The following is a 19,686-nucleotide window of genomic DNA, read 5'->3' as shown; positions in this document are numbered from 1 at the left end:
ACTAATTTTGTTTTAAGATATACTATGGCAATATAACACAACACAATGAAATATCCAATACGTGGATTTCTCCTCGTCGCAAAAATATAAAATCGAGCTTGCGATAAAAGTGGCATAATCGACCTCACGCATATACAAGGAAACATGTTGCCGAATTGTTGGAAGTCAAAAAAAAATCATTGGGAAAAAAATTCCAAGAATTTCTTTTTCCAACTCAAATCCATCCAAGAGAAGAAAGATTTTCTCTTGGATCCATCTTCCTCACAATCAATCATCAAATTCATTGCATCAACATTGTTGCATGCCAAATTCATCAAATTTAAATTTGAAGAAATGGAGCAATTCCGACAAATAGGAGAGGTTGTGGGAAGCTTGAACGCATTAATGGTGTTCCAAAACAACCTCTGCAACCGCAAGCAATGCTCTCTCCTGGTAGACATGCTCTCCCACGGCTACGCCACGATTGCAGAGATGATGAAAACCAACCTCAAATACAAGGAGCGGAATTCGAAATGGAAGGCGATGGAGCAGCCGTTGAAGGAGCTTCTCCGAGTGTACAAGGAATGCGAATCCTACGTCAAGACTTCCCTCGACACAAGGGATTTCCTGGCCAAATCCATCACATTGTATCACAACTCCGACTGCGTCCATCTCCACATTCACAACCTCCTCTCCTGCCTCCCCGCCGCCCTCGAGTCCATCGAATTGGCCGGCCACGTCGCCGGCAACGACCAGGAAGATATGCAGCGGAAGAAAACTGTCTCCGCTTTCAAATACAACCGAGGATTGAACGATCCGAGGCTCTTCCAGTTGATGTTCGGACATAGCTATTTAGTGTCTCATGATTTCTGCGCCAGGATGGAGTCTGTCTTCGCCGAGGACAGGCTGTTCATTCTCAAGAATGTTCGGGATCGTGGCTCGGGGTTGAAGATCTCCGATGCCCTGCTTCCCAGCGCGATCCTCCTGAACGCCAAGGACTACAGGGTTCGGAGGAGGCTCGGGGCCGGGAAGCAGTTCAAGGAGATTCAGTGGCTTGGGGAGAGCTTCGCTCTTCGCCATTTCCACGCGGAGGCCGGGGCTGTGGAGAAGGAGATCGCGGCCGATATCGGCCTCTCCCATCCCAACATAATGCACACTCTGTGTGGCTTCTTTGATGAGGGCAAGAAGGAGTATTATTTGGTCATGGAGTTGATGCATAAGGACCTCTCCACTTATATCAAGGAGCTTTGTGGGGCCAAGAAACGGGTCGTCCCGTTTTCCATCCCTGCAGCCGCCGACCTGATGCTGCAGGTGGCGAGAGGGATGGAGTATCTGCACTCGAGAAAAATCCCACATGGAGAGCTCAATCCCTCCAACATCCTGATCAGGACGGAAGGGGTCATCCAGGCCAAGATTGCAGGTTTTGGCCTGGATGCCTCTGTCCGCAGGCTCACTCAGAGTGGGCCTGCGGATTCAGGGCAGCTGTCGTATATCTGGCATGCGCCCGAGGTTTTAGGTCAGGAGGCAATGACAGAGGGGAGTAGTGTTGAGAAATGTGATGTGTATAGTTTCGGGATGGTGTGTTTTGAGATGTTGACGGGGAAGGTGCCGTTTGAGGATGCTCATCTGCAAGGGGATAAGATGAGCAGGAACATTAGGGCAGGGGAGAGGCCGTTGTTCCCGTCTCATACGCCAAAGTTCTTGACGAATCTGATCAAGAAATGTTGGCATACGGAGCCAGGACAGAGGCCTAGTTTCTCGTCGATATGTAGGATGATGCGCTACACGAAGCGTTTCTTGGCTATGAATCCCGAGTATGAGCAGCAGGAGGAAGCGGCGCCTCTGTCTCCATTGGACTTCAGTGAGGTGGAGACGGCCTTCGTGGCAAGGTGTGTGGGTGGTGCGGATAAGCATCAAATGGTGTGGCAGATACCGTACGAGATTTTTGGTTACAGGATTGCTGAGAGGGAGAGTGAGACGGAGTCTGGTAGCGATGGGGTCGAAGAGACGGCGGCTGCATTGGTGGTGGAAGAGAAGAGAATGAGGCCAGTGCCTTCCATGGACAATGTGGCTACCAAACTCTCAACATTAAGCAAGTCTTTGGATATCAAGAAGAAGCTTGCAGGTTTGATATTAATAAATTAAAGCATTTTTTAATTTGAATTAATAGAGTGTAATTGATGATATTATTAATTGGTTTGGTGACAGGGACGGCGACGGCGAGGGCAAGAATGGTGAGGCCGCCGCAGTCGCCGGTAGGGCGGCCGGTGAGGATTAATTCAGATAGCAAACTTGTTACAAGAAAGAAAAGTCGGACGGATCAAGAGAGCTAATTTCATCGCAATGTGTAGCTAATAATCTAGCAAGATATACTATGATTTGTATAATTGTATCGTATATTAAGTTTTGTGACAGTCTAAATTTACCAACGATCTGAGTCGAAGATGCATAGTATCGGTTATTATGTGTACCAACAGCCTAATTTATACAATTTTTTTATTTTTATTTTTAATCTAATTTTATTTGTGTGTTTTTAATCTAATCTTCTTACACTAGAAAGTAGAAACAGTGTGTCTTTCATTTTGACAAAGTCATCATATACATTCAATAAACTGAATAAAGCTAACGGACTGTGACTTTTGTATATTTGAATTAATATCATTTTGAATAATAAATTGCAATTGGCACCAAATAAACATGTTTGATGCCTCCAATCAATAGTGACCCTTTTTTTGGTTTTGCGTGACAAAATATTCGTTTTACCCATTACTACAACTACTACTATTTAAAATTCAAGCCATCGTTGTTTTATTCTACAATCATACAACGCATATGGACATGTATTTGCAGAGGACAAATAAAATTTCAGATTTTATTTAGCTTTAAAATTAGTGAAATACGAGTTGAAGTTCCTAGCATAATAATTTAAATTTCCTATATCAAAGATAATATTGTTCGATAGGTTCGATTAAAATTATTATTTAGACACCGACTATAAAGTCCTTTTCTTTTAGGTACCAAATTCGGCAATCGTTTGAAATATTCTATTTATATTTGCGGCGCGCTGCCTTTGCATTTTTTGTCTAAGTAGAAAATATGTTGCAAGTGTAAAAAGTTATTGCATGAGTCCATAACAATTAAAATATGTATTTTTGTGGTTACAAATGATTAATCGTATCTCCCTATTTGAGACAGGAATTTATATTTAAAACTTGAACTTTACTCTTATTTTTCTTATCTTTTGGATGACATTTTGTTTGGTAAATATTCTAATTAACTTTGGTCAATTTTGAACACCACGACACGTGTTTAAGTCGTAATTTCCACTCATTCAAAAGAGCAAAGGCCAAAAGAAGAAAATAATAAACGAAGTGGGAGTGGGAATCAAAGCCACATCATTCGTTTCGTCACTAATTAATTTTTTTAGAAGTAATTTTTTGTTGAAAATTTTCGTATAGATTTTTGGTAGCAAATTAATGGCAGCTGACGATTGATGCAAAATGTTGCATTTTACGGCACAACAGCTTTTTAAATGATGTGGAATTTGTAAATTTTATAGTAGTAATTTGTCAGGTGGTTAATTGATTCTTTGTGTAACATTAATCTATTGATGAATGAGAAATGTAAATTATATTTTATCGTTAACTTGTTATAAATAATAGCAATTAATTAAGTATTTTAAAATTGTCATAAATTATTTGATTATAGAATAATACGTCCGATTGTCCCTTAAATAAGGGCTCAACCCCTTAGAGCCGGAGGCTCTCCAGGACGAGACACATGCAACGGCATCCCATCGCCATCCCCTCCTGACGGGATGAGACAACACCCCAGCGGGATGACAGATATTGGTATTCTGAGTATTTATCTAGAATTTAATTAGTATATGCATAAATGAAAATTACATTGACAAGATGTTTAATTAAGATTGAACTATATAAATGATTGATGGTTAACCACAACCACACAGAAAATTTGAAAAAAGTTTAGTTACTGCACAATAGTCAATTGCGACTATTCTCAATAGAAAGTGAAATACTATATGTTGGTTTGCTCGAATTATATAGTGATTTATAAATGAACAAAAGTCTAAATTTTGCATTATATTTCTTGCTAAGATGGACTATCAATCCATTTATCATTTGTGCCAACTTATAATTAATGAAAGAAGATATGTTAATTCATTACTCCATGTTGAAGATGGCGTTGGATAATATTTAGACATTTTCAAGAGTTAAGAGGACCATTCCAATTGATATTTTTTCCATATTTTATGCACGTGTAAGATAGCTCATTCGTCCTTGTATATATAAGAGCAGATATTTATCGTAAACTACAAAAAAAAATATTTATTGTCATTACTTTCGATTTATCCAATACACCTAAAAAGGGAAAACAAAAATAGACGAGGTTTCAATAAATACAAGATAGCATGGTAGTTATAGGGTTCAATCTAATTCTAAGATTTCGAGGGTTCAGAAAAAACAAACAATGCAAAAAAATACTGAGTTTAATTTGTTTTAATACTAGTGCATAAATTATTAGTGGGATCGTGATTAAATTAACAAAATTTATATAATTCAAAACCACCATATTATAAGTTTATAAATATTATGATGCCAATACTATAAAAAATAGCACACCGTTATGTTTTTACGTGCTTCTCATAGTTATTTTTCAAACTCTTCCGAATTAAGAAATTCATTTATCCAACTTTATTGAGAACTTATTAGTATTTCTATTATTGATCCCTACTGTTCCTAAATTTTACTAAGCAAAAAGTGAAGTTTAAAAGGTTGTATTATGATATCCGGAAATTCCCAATTAAAATTATAAATTTATAACTGAAATAGGCACACGTCACGTATTATATTATATTAATTTCAGAATAAATGCATATACTCCTAGATATGGAAATAGTGGTTTATATTTCAAAGTCAGATTTTTGCTGTTCACAACTAAATAAGATGAACATATGCCACATTTTATTCAAATTTACGTACGTGTATAATACAGTTATGCATGTCGGCATGCAAATCTAAACCAAAATTTAATATCCACATATTATAAATAAATATAGTTAATTAGATGCAGCTTCAACTAATTGATATCATTGACAAATACATTGGACCACCTCCTTATCTTTATTTCAAATCCAATTAAATGTGTTCATTGAAAATGTTTCTAATTTCTCTGTTGAAATTTTGGGGACCATTATAATCCCATCAATATATAACCTCTAATTTAGACTAGCTAGATAAACGAGAAATAAAAACATTAAAGGATAAATTGCCCAAAAAACAATGAATTTTAATTTGGTTAAATTTTGGTTCCTCTTGCAACATTAAAATCCGAAATAGAAACCATAAATTTTTTCTTATTTTTATTATTTTTCAATAATTTGTCCAATATAACATTTATAAAGAGTGAAGAGTCATAAGTTTTGGAGCTATACAGCAAGATAGCAACAGCTCATAATTAATGCAAATTAAGACCCGTTTATTATCTATTTATTGCTGATTGACCCCCGTACTCTATTTTATTTCCAAACAAACCCATCATTCGCAATTTAAACCTCCATATATATGGGATTATACATACAGCTCATAATTAATGCAAATTAAGACCCGTTTATTATCTATTTATTGCTGATTGACCCCCGTACTCTATTTTATTTCCAAACAAACCCATCATTCGCAATTTAAACCTCCATATATATGGGATTATACATACTTTGAAATGATCGAGATCGGGTAGTGGTAAAATACAAACTTTAAATATTATATAAACTTCAAACTAAGATTTGAACCGTTAGAAAATGTCAACTGATGACAAATAAACAGTAATAAAAAATGTCAACACAACATTAATCGTTTTTGTTGTTATTATTTTGTCATCTATATACATTTTCTAACTATCCATATCATAGTTTGGAGTTTGTATAATATTTAGAGTTTGCATTTGATTACATTTGGATATAGATTTATAGTATTTTTACTTAATTATTGTTATAATAAAATATGTGACCACATGTTATTTTTTCTAAGATTAGTTAATCGCCTATATTAACAAAAATTAGTAAAGTTCCACAATCTGACCCAGTTTAACAAAATACTCACTATGTCCAGCCTATCTACAGTGTAATTATTTTCAGAACAAATTGTTAATGATGCCTTTCTTTAACTATTTTATTAATTAAGCATAAGTTGCTTCCTCTCATTGATAAAAAATGGCGCATAACAAAGCATATATGTTGCATCTCATTAAATTAATGGAACATAACAAAGTTTTCATTACTAACAAGAAAAATGGCGCCACATCAGTAGATAAAATCTGCCCCTGAAAAAGCATTCAAAAGATTTAATTAACCAAGAGCTTTCAAATTCCAACCTAAATTTTAATATTTAAAAATATGCAACCATTATATAAACACAGATACAAACAAGTGCTGACATTCCTGCTTGAAAATTGTTCATTCGCTCTTTTAAAATTTATTCTCTCCGTCACACAATAGCAGTTATATTTAATTTACCACTTATATATATTAATTTTATAATAAAATATAAATTAAATAAATATGACTCTTTTAATAATAGAACTGAATTAAGGAATATTATGCAATAGATATTTTTTCTTGCTGTAGTTTGAAAGCCCCTTAAAAATATTTAAAAAGCAAATAATCTTTTATTATAGAAAAGAAAACGATAAAAGTTGTATTCTTGATAAAGAATCAATCGAATAAGAAATGAGTATGTATGGTATGTAAATGAATACTGTTAGTTGTCGGTCCAAATTTATCCTAACAATTTACCAAGTACAAAAGCATGTCATGAATGCCTATATCAGATATTATTGTTTACCAAATTCTAAGCTAATATTCTACTTTTTGTGTTAAAAGACTACATTACTGATTAATCACTCTACTTTTACTGTTTTATATTATATCTGACTACTACTATTAGTTATGGACTTTTGATGCAATTACAGCACGTGAAAATAAGATATTGAACCAACTTTGATGAAAAAATTACTAAAATATTATAATTTTATCCATATCCTGAACTAAATGGTGGGCTTGTTATTTAGAAAGTTTAAATAGACTCCAATTGAATGATTTTGACCATCGAATAATTTATACTCCTACTACTTAAATTGGACTTATAAACTGGAATTATTACGATTTACGAGGAAAAGATTTTAAAATAATTTAAAGACTATTGAAGTAGAGAGCTTCTCCACCTAAATTTCGATAAAAATAGCTCCCTCCATTCTATAATAGTAGAGATATTTGTTTTTGGCGCACAAATTAAGAAAAAGATGTGTAATATATTAAATAAAAAGATAATAAAGTACGAGAGAGGAAAAAATAGAGAAAAGAAAATAAAAGAGAAAGAAAAGTAAGTGGGAAAAATTGTATTGATTTTTACTAAAAAGAGAATGTCTCCACTATTATGCAACGTATCAAAATGACTTTACTACTATGAAACTGAGGGAATAGTAATAATTATTCCATCTCATTAAAATAGCATAATCACAAAAATTGTAATACTACCACATAATTAGTACTATAGTTGTATAAACATTATAAAGAAAAAGTTATAGCTCACTCAATTAGATAGAGAGAAACCTATTACCAAAAATAAAAATAACCATTTATACTGGATGGATCAAAATAGGCAAATTGAGTTTATTTTCATACTCCTCTCGTTCCATAAAAATAAATTTTTTTTATATTTTGGTTCGTCCTATAAAAATAATCATTTTTTATTTTTGTCAACTTTTTTCTCTTTTATAAGGCGGGTCTTATTCTTTATTAATAATACTTTAATCATATTATCTTTTTATGTTTCTCGTACTTTACTAATTTCGCATTAAAATTCCTGTTTTTTCTAAAGTTTATACTTTTATGGGACTAAGGAAGTACTAGAATTTACTTTATTACTCCTTTGTTTTATAGTAGTGGATGCGTCTTTTCTGTATGAATTTAATAAAATCGTGTTAAGTGGATTAAATAATAGAAGAAATGAAAAGACAAAGAGATAAAAAAGAAAAATAAAATAAGATAGAGTAAAGTAAGTAAGAAGAAATGTGTTGGAGTTTTATTAAAATGAAAATGAAAATGAATAAGAGGGAGGACCTATGACTACGAGTGAGTTATGAATCTGAGATGCCAGCAGTGTCTCTATCTCCCACTCGGCAATGAAAAAAGTATCTTCCATTCACCAAATTTTCTCCAATTCTTGTTGTCTCATTCTGTCATTAGCCGAATCCCTTCCCACACAACACCTCACCTCCCATAAAAATCCAATCTTTCCTCTATAAAATCCCACCCTCTCTCCTACTCTCTATCGCACTGACACTCTCTTAATTACTGTGATCACCACTTTCATCTAAACCGTTATTGCATCGATTCACCCGCTTCCCTTTTCTTCCTGCTTCTGCTTCTGCTTCTGCTTCTGCTTCATCACTCTCTCTCTCCCTCTGATCTATGCTTCCATCTCAATATTTGGTCGGTGGGATTTCGCTTTTCTAGGTTGGTTTTTCCTTGTCTGCTGTTTTTTTTATCATTTCTTTGGTGGATAGAAATAACATGATGAATTTCTCTTTTTTTTCTTGAAGAAAGTCACTTTATTCGATTTTTGATGGAGGAAAAATGGGATTTCAATTTTCAGGTGTTTTTCATTTATTAAAATGATGAATCTCAAGTTTCGATTTTTTTTTTACTTTTTTTTCATGCATTAAATGTGACTTGGAAGCTTTCCTAGATTTTGAATCTGAATTTTCTTTATCTGGAAAAAATAATCTGCTAGTTTAGTTATTATTTTACCATATATAATTGTTTTTCCTCACCAAAAAGAAATACGGATCTTGCTTTCATGCTACACTTTAATTTCTCATGTTTTTCTTTTTCCTCTTTCAGTTGACCTGCGTCTAAATATGAACACCTTTTTCGCCTAATAAAGCTATATATTTCTTGCACTTCAATGATTGACCATTTGTTTCTCAATTTAATCTATAGGTATATAGATTTAGGCTTATTAGTGTCTTACTTAGCTTTGTTCTTGTTCGAGATCATGATTTTGTTATGAAAAATTGCAGCTTTGTTGATTGAATTGGTGAAGATGCTGGAGAAAATGGAGGACAGATTTGATCCTGAAGCAGTGATTGAGGAGTTCGAGTCGTTGTCGAGAGATGCGGGGAGGGTTCAGAGGGAGACTCTGCGGAAAATCTTGGATGAAAATGGTGGAACAGAGTATTTGCAGAGATGGGGTCTCAATGGGAGGACTGATTCTCATAGCTTCAAGGATTGTGTCCCCATTGTCTCCCACAGCGACTTGGAGCCTTACATTCAGCGAATCGCGGATGGCAACAGCCCCTGCTGCCTCACTGGAAAGCCAATCACCACCATCTCCTTGAGGTGGAGCCTTCAATTAATAAACTGTATTTTACAGCTAATTCTTGAAAGTAATGGTTTTGAATTGCAAATTGATGTTGTTGCTTTTGTTGCAGCTCTGGTACCACTCAAGGGAAGCCGAAGCTTGTGCCTTTCAACGACGAATTGATGGAGAGCACGATGCAGATATGCAAGACGTCGTTTTCTTATAGGAATAGGTAAAAATCTAATGGTGTGGTTTGTTTTTATGTAGTTATGGTTAATCATCCCTTGCATTGATGAAATCATGATTATTGTAATGCTGTTGTGGTTGTGTTGTTTGTGAGAAGTGTATTGAGATGATTAGTGTTGTAGTGACTGTGTGGAACGGTTTGGTTTTTAAGGGAGTATCCGATTGGGGACGGGAAGGCGTTGCAGTTCATCTATGGCAGCAAGCAGTTCAAGACGAAAGGCGGGCTAGCTGCTGGAACTGCCACGACCAACGTCTACCGCAATGCACAGTTCAAGAAAATGATGAGGGCAATGCAGACCCCTTGCTGCAGCCCGGATGAGGTCATATTCGGACCAGATTTCCACCAGTCGTTGTACTGTCATCTTCTATGCGGACTGATCTTCAGAGACGAGGTCCAGGTCGTCTCGTCCACGTTCGCGCACAGCATAGTCCACGCTTTCCGGACCTTCGAACAAGTCTGGGAAGAACTCGTGAGTGATATCCGCGAAGGGACCTTGAGCAGCCGGATTACCGTCCCACCAATCCGAGCAGCTATGGCAAAGCTGCTCGAGCCAGATCCTGAACTAGCGGATACCATTTACAGCAAGATCTCAGGGCTAAGCAATTGGTACGGCCTAATCCAAGAGCTGTTTCCTAGCACCAAGTACATATACGGGATCATGACCGGATCCATGGAGCCGTATCTGAAAAAATTGAGGCATTATGCCGGTGAGCTACCTTTGTTGAGCGCAGATTACGGATCCTCCGAGGGATGGATCGGTGCGAACGTCAACCCCAAGCTCACGCCAGAGGTGGCCACATTTGCCGTGCTTCCTAATATTGGCTACTTCGAGTTCATCCCGTTGAGAGAGGATCTAAACAGCCAAGGGCAAGAGGCGGAGCCGGTAGGGCTCACCGATGTCAAGATAGGCGAGGAGTATGAGATATTAGTCACCAGTTTTGCAGGTACACAAACATTCATTCAAATTAATCATGCAATTCAATTCTTGAAACCGTGCTTGCTTCTCATCTCATATCGTCGTATTATGTGTATGTTTGCTAGTACTTTAGCCACTAATCAAGCTCTTTTACTCTTCTTGATACTACACTGAAAGATTCAATATAAAGTTGGTAATTTTCAAACTGGCTTCAATGCTTTGGCATGTGGTTGTTGGAAATTTGGACATTGTCTTTATAAGTTTCTGCAGGTTTAGTTGTTTCCTCTACTCTGAAATCATTGAATTAATTTGATTTAGATATTAATTGGTGTCACGTGATATAACCAGCTGGATGTGTTATGCCTCAGACACAGTACTTATTTCATAAATGATGCTGAATTTGCATTTCCATTTCCATTTGTTGACTATTTTTGTTTTCTGACAATATAAACAATGTTCATGTTAGGTGCCTTTTTTTGGAATACTAAGAGAAAAAATGTTGTGATGCATAGTCGTTTTGTGTATGTAGTCGATGTCTGAACGCGTTCCTGACTCGATGGTTGCTACAATTGATGTATTGAACCGTTGTTTCACTTGTACAATTGTTTTTTGGCTAGCCCGACCGAGATAGAAGCTATGCGTTGGCCTTTTTGCTATGGATTATCACACGATAATCCTATCTTTGTTCGATTCTTTTGTGTTTGTTGCATTCTGACACTCGTGTGTCGTTGCAGGGCTGTACCGTTATAGGCTAGGCGACGTGGTGAAGGTTAAAGGCTTCCACAACTCGACTCCGGAGCTCCAGTTCATCTGCAGGAGGAATCTCCTGCTCACGATCAACATCGACAAGAACACCGAGAAGGATCTGCAGCTCGCGGTGGAAGCAGCGGCCCAGCTGCTAGCGGCGGAGAAGCTAGAGGTCGTGGATTTCACCAGCCGAGTGGATCTGTCGATGGATCCCGGCCACTACGTGGTCTTCTGGGAGATCAGCGGGGACCCACAGGACGAGCTCCTCCAGGAATGCTGCAACTGCCTCGACAGATCGTTCGTGGATGCAGGGTACCTGAGCTCGCGCAAGGTCCGCTCCATCGGGGCGCTGGAGCTCCGGATCGTGAGGAAGGGGACCTTCCACAAGATACTGGACCACTACGTCGGGCTCGGGGCTGCTGTCAGCCAGTTCAAGACGCCGCGGTGCGTGGGGCCCACGAACAACACCGTGCTGCAGATCGTGTCTGTGAATTCCAGCAGGAGCTACTTCAGCACTGCGTATTAGTTTGTTTGGTTTTGTGTAGCATAAATTTGATTGTTGTAGGGAATGTACTAATAAGAACACTTATAAGTTTAATTGTATGATATATCAACTGTTGTAGTCCTAGCTCTTCCCTTTAATTTCTAGTACCTTTTATTTTAGTATAACTTGATTGGTAAGAGCAATTTGTTATCCCATTGTGCCAAGACACAATGCCACATGGTCTGAACTGCATCCAAGCCGGACGCAGCCAAAAGTTTTAGGGCACATTGCTAGTAGCGGAATTAGGGTGATCGGCTACTCCAAACTTTCTAGACTGTCCGGAGAGCTTAATTGTCCTTTAGAGTCGAGTAAAAAAATATACCATGACAGTAATTATGTATAGATATATATTTGTTTTCAATGTATATATACATTGCAGCAAAAAAGGCGATTCAGTCGCATTGGCGGCCCCCACACTCCGGCCCGACATCATGTGAGGGGTTCAATCAAGGTATGCAGTAGCCCGTTAAGGGAGAGGCTTTAACCCACTGGCTGCCGGAAGCCCATCTCTCAATGCCTCACACTTGTGCCTGAGAGATGGAAGCAACTACACGACAGCAGTGGGATTCGGACCTAGGCTCATTACAACAAGATCTGCGCCTCCGTTGCCAAGTGCGCTACGCCCCTGCGGGCCAATGTATATATACATAGTTCAGTGTCTAGTGGTTAACTTTCTAATCAACATCAAAGGCCCCTGGTTCAAATCTTAGTAGGAGTTTACTAAAATTTCTCAATTTTTATTTTGTGAGAGCTGAACTTGTACTAATATTTTCTAGTGGAATCAATTTATTTCCCAATTTTATTTTATTAATCCACATTACATCTTATTTATGTATACCAAATTTTCCATTTTTATGTAATTTATATTAATTCTTATTTCATACACATAAAAAAATCTCTTTTGTTTTGTTAATCCCTTAACTTTTGATATCTAAACTTGACTACTTTAATCATATTGTTTTTTTTATTTCTTAGTTAAAATAAATTTATAGTTTTTGAAAATTTATTTCCAAATATAGAAAGTGAACATAGAGTTGTCAACTGGGTCGGGCCAGGCAGACCTAGCTCGGCCCATGCTAGGCCCACCAGTGAAACGAAGCGGGCATGTGTTGGGCTCATTGGTTGAAATGAGCTCCAATTGGGCCATCTTGTAAACCCATGCCAAGGATAAAACCAGGAACGGCGCAAGCCCATCAGAGGCCACTTTTATAATTACTTTTTTTTAAGTAATTAAGTATTTAACCGCTAATAATACTCTATATTTCTCTCTTATGCATGTCATCTTGTGCATGAGACATGCTAATCTTTCTATGTCGTTCCAATTTGTTGGATGTCTCCGAATGGACTCAAATAGTATATAGTCCAATATAGAGATGCCCACCGGTTCCGGTTCCGGCGGTTAACCGCCGAATCGGAACCGGCGGTTCCGGTTCCGAACCGGAACCGTGGCCATTTTCCCGAACCGGAACCGTCGGAATTCGGGTCGCGGTCCGGTTCAGGTTTAAAATATTTCGAACCGGAACCGTCACCGAACCGGCGGTTAACCGGCGGAACCGCCGGTTCGGGCGCATATACCAAGGCATGGGGATGGGGCCGACGGCGGCAGCTTTTTAGCTGAAAAACCGGCGGTTTTTGGGACATGAACCGGCGGTTAACCGCCGGTTCAGTGGTATCCGGTTGCGGCGCGAGACACGAGGAGACATTGCGCAGCTTTTGCAGACGGTTTCGTTGACCGAACCGGCGGTTTTGTCCCGGAAACCGGCGGTTCCGGCGGTTTTCCGCCAAAAACCGCCGGTTTTCCGAAAATTTAAAATTTTTTTTTTTCAAATTTCAAATTCGAATTCTTCCATTCCCCCCCCCCCCCCATTTTTATCTATAAATACCCCCCTCTATCCTCATTTACATTCACCCACTCTTGTGTTAATAAGAGTTTCTCTCTTCAATCTCCCAATTCTCTCTCTTTGTCTCAAATTTCTCATTTGTGCTATTGTGCTTCCATTTAATTACGCAAGTGCTACTCTTATTACGCATTGTTATACACTTATACTTGTTCCCGTAGTTCTATAAGCTGTCTTCCTTTCTCAATTGCTAAAACAAAAAAAAAATATATTATTCCATATTTCTACATTTCTACATAGCAATATGTCTTCATCCCGAGAAGGTCGTGTTGATAAGGGAAAGGGAAAGGCCAAGAGGCCATCTCGGAGATCCGTTATTGATGAAATTTCTTAAATGAACATGGATGAGTGGCAGGTTAATATTTATTATCTACTAATTTAATTAATTTTGAATTACATTACATTATTGTTCATGTTTTTTCCTTTTCAAATTTTCCTTTTCCCCCCCATTTCATGTTTTTTTTATTTACCTTCCGAGTCCGACGAGGCGACGACACTTGTAAATTATATTACATTATTGTATATTGTTGTATTGTATACTTATGTATTGTAAATTGTAATGTATCGTTGTCCGTTACAACTCAAAATCAATAAAATTTATTTCATTTTCTCCTTATTCGTCTTATTTGTGCTTGAATTATGCATTGTCTTGTTCCGATTTGTTGTATAAAGCCAAATTTCAAATAAAAATAATAATAATAATAATAATTGAACCGCGAAAACCGCCGGTTCGAAAACCGGAACCGCCAAAACCGCCGGAAAACCGGCGGTTCCGAACCGGAACCGGAACCGCCGGTTTTCGAACCGGAACCGGAACCGGAACCGTGAAATAGCCTCACGGTCCGGTTCCGGTTCCGCCTCCGCCAAAACCGGAACCGGCGGTTCCGAACCGGAACCGCCGGTTTGCGAACCGTGGGCAACACTAGTCCAATATCTACACAAGTTTCCAACTAAATCATGAATGCAATATTCAATCTTGACTACATCCAATTTTTTTCTTATATATTTTTATCCAAAATGTAAAAAAGGATGGTTTAATGTTTATGTTTAAAAATATTATGTATTCAAACCTCAATATTGGATGAATAATTATAGAATTCTTTAAATTTGTTAGTTAGTTCATAATCATATTCTTCTAGTTTTAAAAATACTACATTAACTCATACGCTATCATCTACTAACAAAAGTAACAATATTGGTTACACCTTTAGTTATGCACTTACTTTTAGATAAAATAAAAACATGAAAAATCATATTAATACAAAGTCAGTAAATGAACTTAAACACGTTATTTAAGTTGGAGTATATATATGTTTTATTTTTGCTTTAAAATATTTTTAGCATCTCTTTAAGATACATGAATAAAAAAATTTAAACAAAGCCTGACACAACCCACCTCAGATATGAGCCTGGGCTAGGCTAGGCCTCACTATAGGTGGGTCTCGGTGGATCTTGGCTGGGCTGGCCCAGCCCACTATAGACATCTTAAGTGGAACAAATTAAAAAAAAATATGGACATCTTAAACGGGATGAAGGGAGTATTTTTTATAAAATATATTATAATCAATGAATATAGTCCTAGATTTATATTTGATCTAATTTTTCTTTGAGTCTGACAAAATACTACGACTCCACCCTACTTACTATGCAAAATGTCATTTTTGGAGAAAGAAAACATAAAATGACATGATTTTTTTGTAAATTATTTGTAAACTTATAATTCTACTCTTTATTAAAGTAAGTTTCATTTTACGCTCATTCTTTCACGTCTATAATTTGATCTTTTGAAATCTATACATATATAAAAGGTGAGTTTTGATCTCTATTTTGAATATTGATAAGTTTTGGGCATGAATTTAAATATTTATGAGTTTTGAACTAAATTTTGAATATTTATGAGTTTTATGGAGTACTATATTGTGAATATTTATATGTAAAACTGTCAATAAATTTAAATATTTGTAGTAACTGCCATGAAAATTTATATGTAAAAAACGCATGGATCTTTAGATTTAGGGTTTAGAGCATGTAAAACTGCTAAATTAATTATATAATAATTAAATCAATTAAGAGCATGGAATTAATATGATTATATCATTAATTTCTCTAAACGTTTTTTTACTTAAATTATCAATTAATTATTATTGATTAGCTAGATAAATGCATTTAATGTATAGTGACAATTGAAAGGTTTTAGAATTTGTTGGTAACTCTAATATTTATCTATAAATATATTTTTATTTCATTGTGGAAGTATCTATTTTTATACAACAATAAATTTTATTATCGCTTTCTCAAAGGATTCAACATTAGCGGCCTGCAACAAGGGTTCTCCTGCAACGATAAATGGAGATGGAGACGGAGACGGAGACGGAGGTGGTGAAGATATAATTCTGTAAGAAAGAGTGAAAGGCAAAGAGCCAAAGATGCGAGTTGGAGGTTGTGGATAGAGAATCGTGTGAGAAATGGTGAAAGGAAAATAACACTTTTAAATCCTATTTTGAGCATTCTCTATTTCATTGGTGTTAGTTCATATTTAAGCTTTTTTTAATATCAATTTATTTTATTTTTGTTAGTTTTATTTAAATATTTTTTTGTCTAATATAGCTTATAGAAATTCTTTTTTCATTAGAAATCACATAAGCTAACTAACTTTCTATAATATTTTGAAGCTACAACTTTGCATATTCGTCGCTAACTTCGTCACTTCCATATTTTTTATGCAAAGAACACCCAAAGCCAACGAAGTGGCAAAATGAAGCAAAGAAAACAAAGAACATAAAATTTGATATTGTTTACTCGCAAATGTATAAATCATCAATTTGGAGATTAAGGAGGAAAATAAGGTTGAGGCAAAGTAATTGTAGATTGAGATTTGTGCTTTTCTATTTCTTTTTATTTATTTTGCTATTCTTATTATTGTACTCCTACTATTAAGGTTGTTTACAAATAATTTTTTTCATAGTACGAATTATTGTTTTATTATTCTGATGTTTGTATATGCGTTTCTATTTGTTTTGTAGTTCATCATTTTATCTTTTAAGGCGATATCATTGCCCTCATGATATTTTTTTATTGTATTTTTAATATTTCAGATTGATATAATATTGATAGTATTTTAGTATTGAAGTGTGAATGTTATTAATGACAATATATTCTTTGTTGTAGAGACCTAATAAGTGTTGTAATTAATAAATATCTTCATGTTGGTTTAATTGATCACTTATTAATTTGATATTTATAATTTTTTGAACATATTGTCACTATAATACATTTTTTATTTCCTTGTTTTACAGTATCTAATAATGTTATTTTTATTTTATTTAATTTATTCATAATATCAAATTAACAGAATTTGAGTCACGCATACTTATGTTATTGTTATTGTTTTTCTTATGTTTTTGTTTGCATTTGTGAATACTTATATTTTGTTAATTGAAACTGGTGAACTATTTATTCATTCAAATAGTTTGTTTTTTTTTCTTTTGTAATAGTATTACATTTTTCTTTATTTGTACTTATTCTATTTCATCCACACATCTCCTCTTTTGTTATTTCTTTTATTTTATACTACTACATCAAATATTAAAATAGTATAAAATCATCTGCTGAAATATGAAATGTTTCATTGAGAGTGAGTTGAGAAAAGTACAAATATCTTTTTGTTGTTGTTTATAATATTTTTAATTGTTTATAAAATTACAAATACTTATTTTAATGAATTCTTGGCTGTAAATATATTTTTATACTCTATATTCTTTATTTTAAGTTAATAGATCATTATTATTTAAAATTATTTTGCCACATGCATAGCACGGGTGGTAACACTAGTTGATTCATAATGCGCAACTGCTCATTGTGACTAGTGCAACATGCATGTGCTCAACCTCATGCTTATACTGTTGGAATCAAGTTTGGTCAAAGAACTTTGATCAATAATAAATGTGACGAAATATTTAATTTTACGAAATGCAGCGTCAATCTACGTTCCAAGTAGATGACTGAAAGTTTCGCGCTTTCTGTCTACCCTTCTTCTAAAAATCTCTATTGTCGTTGTGGCTTGCTCAAGTTGGGTTGTCGAACTGATTCGGCTAGCCAATTGCGTGCCCTTTTACCTGTGAGGACAGGATAGCGATCCAGTAAAGATCTGGCCTGATCAATTTGATCTACTCCTACTCAAGTGAGATAAAAAGGAGTGCAGAAGCGTGTTTTCAAAACCTTAACCCACAATACTATTAACTAGTATAGAGAAGTAAGAGCACCCGCAACGCGGTGCCGTCGCCGTTCCTATGCCGTTCCGGAGGAACGGTTTCGCGGCGGCACGCGTTGCAGCGTGCGTTCCGTCGCCATTCCGTGCCGCCACCGTTCCCATGCCGTGCCGCGTTTCGTTCCTCCGGAACGCGGAACGAAACGTTCCGCCACGCGCCGAGGCGACGTGGCGGACTCCCATTCGACGCGTGAAGCCCACTCGCTGCCCCGCGAGTGGGCTTCGTCCCGATGACGCAATAATTCATTTTTTTTAAAAAAAATTTCGAATTTAATAAAAAAAAATAAATTTTTTTTTTATTAACGGTAATGAGACCGTTAATTTTATAGCCGTTTGGTTTTTTTTTATTATTTATTTATTTACTCTATAAATACTCCTATTTCATACTCATTTCAATCACAAACACACATCTATTTCTCTCTATTTCCACCCCAATTTTCATCTCAAATCAACTCTATTTTCCTTCTCCCAAATTTAATCAAACTAATGGATCCTTATGAACAAATGCGTCAAATATTGGAACAATCACTTGAAGAAGATCGACGACGGGAGGCGGAAGAAGCCGCTCCGCCCCAACGTCGCTCCCGTACGTACATCCATCGTAACCGGGAGGAAGCCGCCGCGACATGATCTAATTGAGCACACCCAACTCCAACATGATCTAATTGAGCACATTTGGGCAAACTTTGGCGGATGAAATTATTAAAATTGTGTACTTTTATTTTTTTATGATTTTAATTGTGTGCTTTTTATTTTTTTAAGTTTAAGTTGTAACTTTGTTTTAATGTTGTGTGTTTTTTAATAAAATGTGTTTGTTTTTTTAATTGAATTGAGTTGAAATTAAAAAAAAATGAAATTGAATGAATAGTAATTTAAGGAACGGTTAAGGAACGGTTAAGGAACGAGGGTTGCAGGTTCCGTTCCTTAGTTAAGGAATGGAGTAAAAAAGTACAGTGGGGCCCTCAAATAGTGGTTTAAGGAACGGTTTAGGAACGGTATAGGAACAGCGTTGTGGATGGCCTAAGGATCGATCCCACAGAGATGGTGTGTTTGACATTTGCTTGCGAAACACGAAAAGGGGATGGCTGCTGCCACGTTTTCTAGGGATGTGTTAAGTTAAACTACTGGACTTGAGAAATTAAAACTAAACTGATCAACTCGCAAAAGCTTAACTAGTCTACTTGACCAACTTAACTGAACCTTCCATAAATGAACAAACATAATAAACGGGGGACTGTCAGTCCCCTGCAAAGTGTACGATAAAGTAAAAACTTTTTAACAACTTCATCTTCTTCACAGAATCAACATGAAAAACAGAGCAAAGAACAAAATGGAAAAGCTACGGTAGACGAAACATCAAAACAACTCATAGACTTGAATCCACTCCTAAGATCTGAACTGCAACTATGTAAACAAGAAACTAACACATACTCATGCCGAAATATAATAGTAGCTACCAGATCTAGTCATCTCAAGGCAACTCAGAAGTAAAACATCAGATCTGATCAAATCAACATGAAACAAAACATTCGAGCAAGGATATGCATTGGGGAATATAAATCAGAACAGATCAAAAGTATCATGCATGAAACAGAACACATCAGCTACAAATGAAATTATAACTTCAAATCAAAACAACAACAGTCAATAATATCCAAAAATGAACTACAAAAGCAGGAAATTGTTTCATCACCCCTTTTCGGAGTGG

At 36.0% G+C, this 19,686-nt stretch overlaps 2 protein-coding genes and 1 non-coding gene across 4 annotated transcripts; 2 read left to right on the top strand and 1 right to left on the bottom strand.

Moving 5' to 3' along the window:
• The first annotated feature begins 209 nt into the window (after window positions 1-209).
• LOC121776565 (light-sensor Protein kinase-like) lies at window positions 210-2,423 on the top strand. The gene is made up of 2 exons (XM_042173755.1): window positions 210-2,104; window positions 2,188-2,423. Exons 1-2 carry the CDS (start codon window positions 334-336, stop codon window positions 2,310-2,312), a joined length of 1,896 nt encoding a protein of 631 aa, XP_042029689.1. The 5' UTR covers window positions 210-333; the 3' UTR covers window positions 2,313-2,423.
• Window positions 2,424-8,149: 5,726 nt separating this feature from the next.
• LOC121777678 (jasmonoyl--L-amino acid synthetase JAR4-like) lies at window positions 8,150-11,897 on the top strand. Of its 2 annotated transcripts, none has more exons than XM_042175016.1 (5): window positions 8,150-8,512; window positions 9,079-9,397; window positions 9,490-9,591; window positions 9,757-10,550; window positions 11,257-11,897. In XM_042175016.1, exons 2-5 carry the CDS (start codon window positions 9,102-9,104, stop codon window positions 11,793-11,795), a joined length of 1,731 nt encoding a protein of 576 aa, XP_042030950.1. In that variant the 5' UTR covers window positions 8,150-8,512; window positions 9,079-9,101; the 3' UTR covers window positions 11,796-11,897. The 2 variants fall into 2 exon arrangements, with proteins under 2 accessions (XP_042030950.1, XP_042030951.1); XM_042175017.1 differs by lacking the exon at window positions 8,150-8,512 and adding an exon at window positions 8,978-8,998.
• A 1,163-nt stretch (window positions 11,898-13,060) lies between these two features.
• LOC121778020 lies at window positions 13,061-13,159 on the bottom strand. The gene has a single exon (XR_006045593.1). It is a non-coding gene; the product is annotated as a U6 spliceosomal RNA (small nuclear RNA).
• Between the last annotated feature and the right edge of the window lie 6,527 nt (window positions 13,160-19,686).

Source organism: Salvia splendens, chromosome 18 (assembly GCF_004379255.2).
Source record: "Salvia splendens isolate huo1 chromosome 18, SspV2, whole genome shotgun sequence".
NCBI classification, from domain to species: Eukaryota; Viridiplantae; Streptophyta; class Magnoliopsida; order Lamiales; family Lamiaceae; genus Salvia; species Salvia splendens.
Note: the sequence above shows the minus strand (reverse complement) of the source record. Positions and strands in the feature narration are given on the sequence as shown.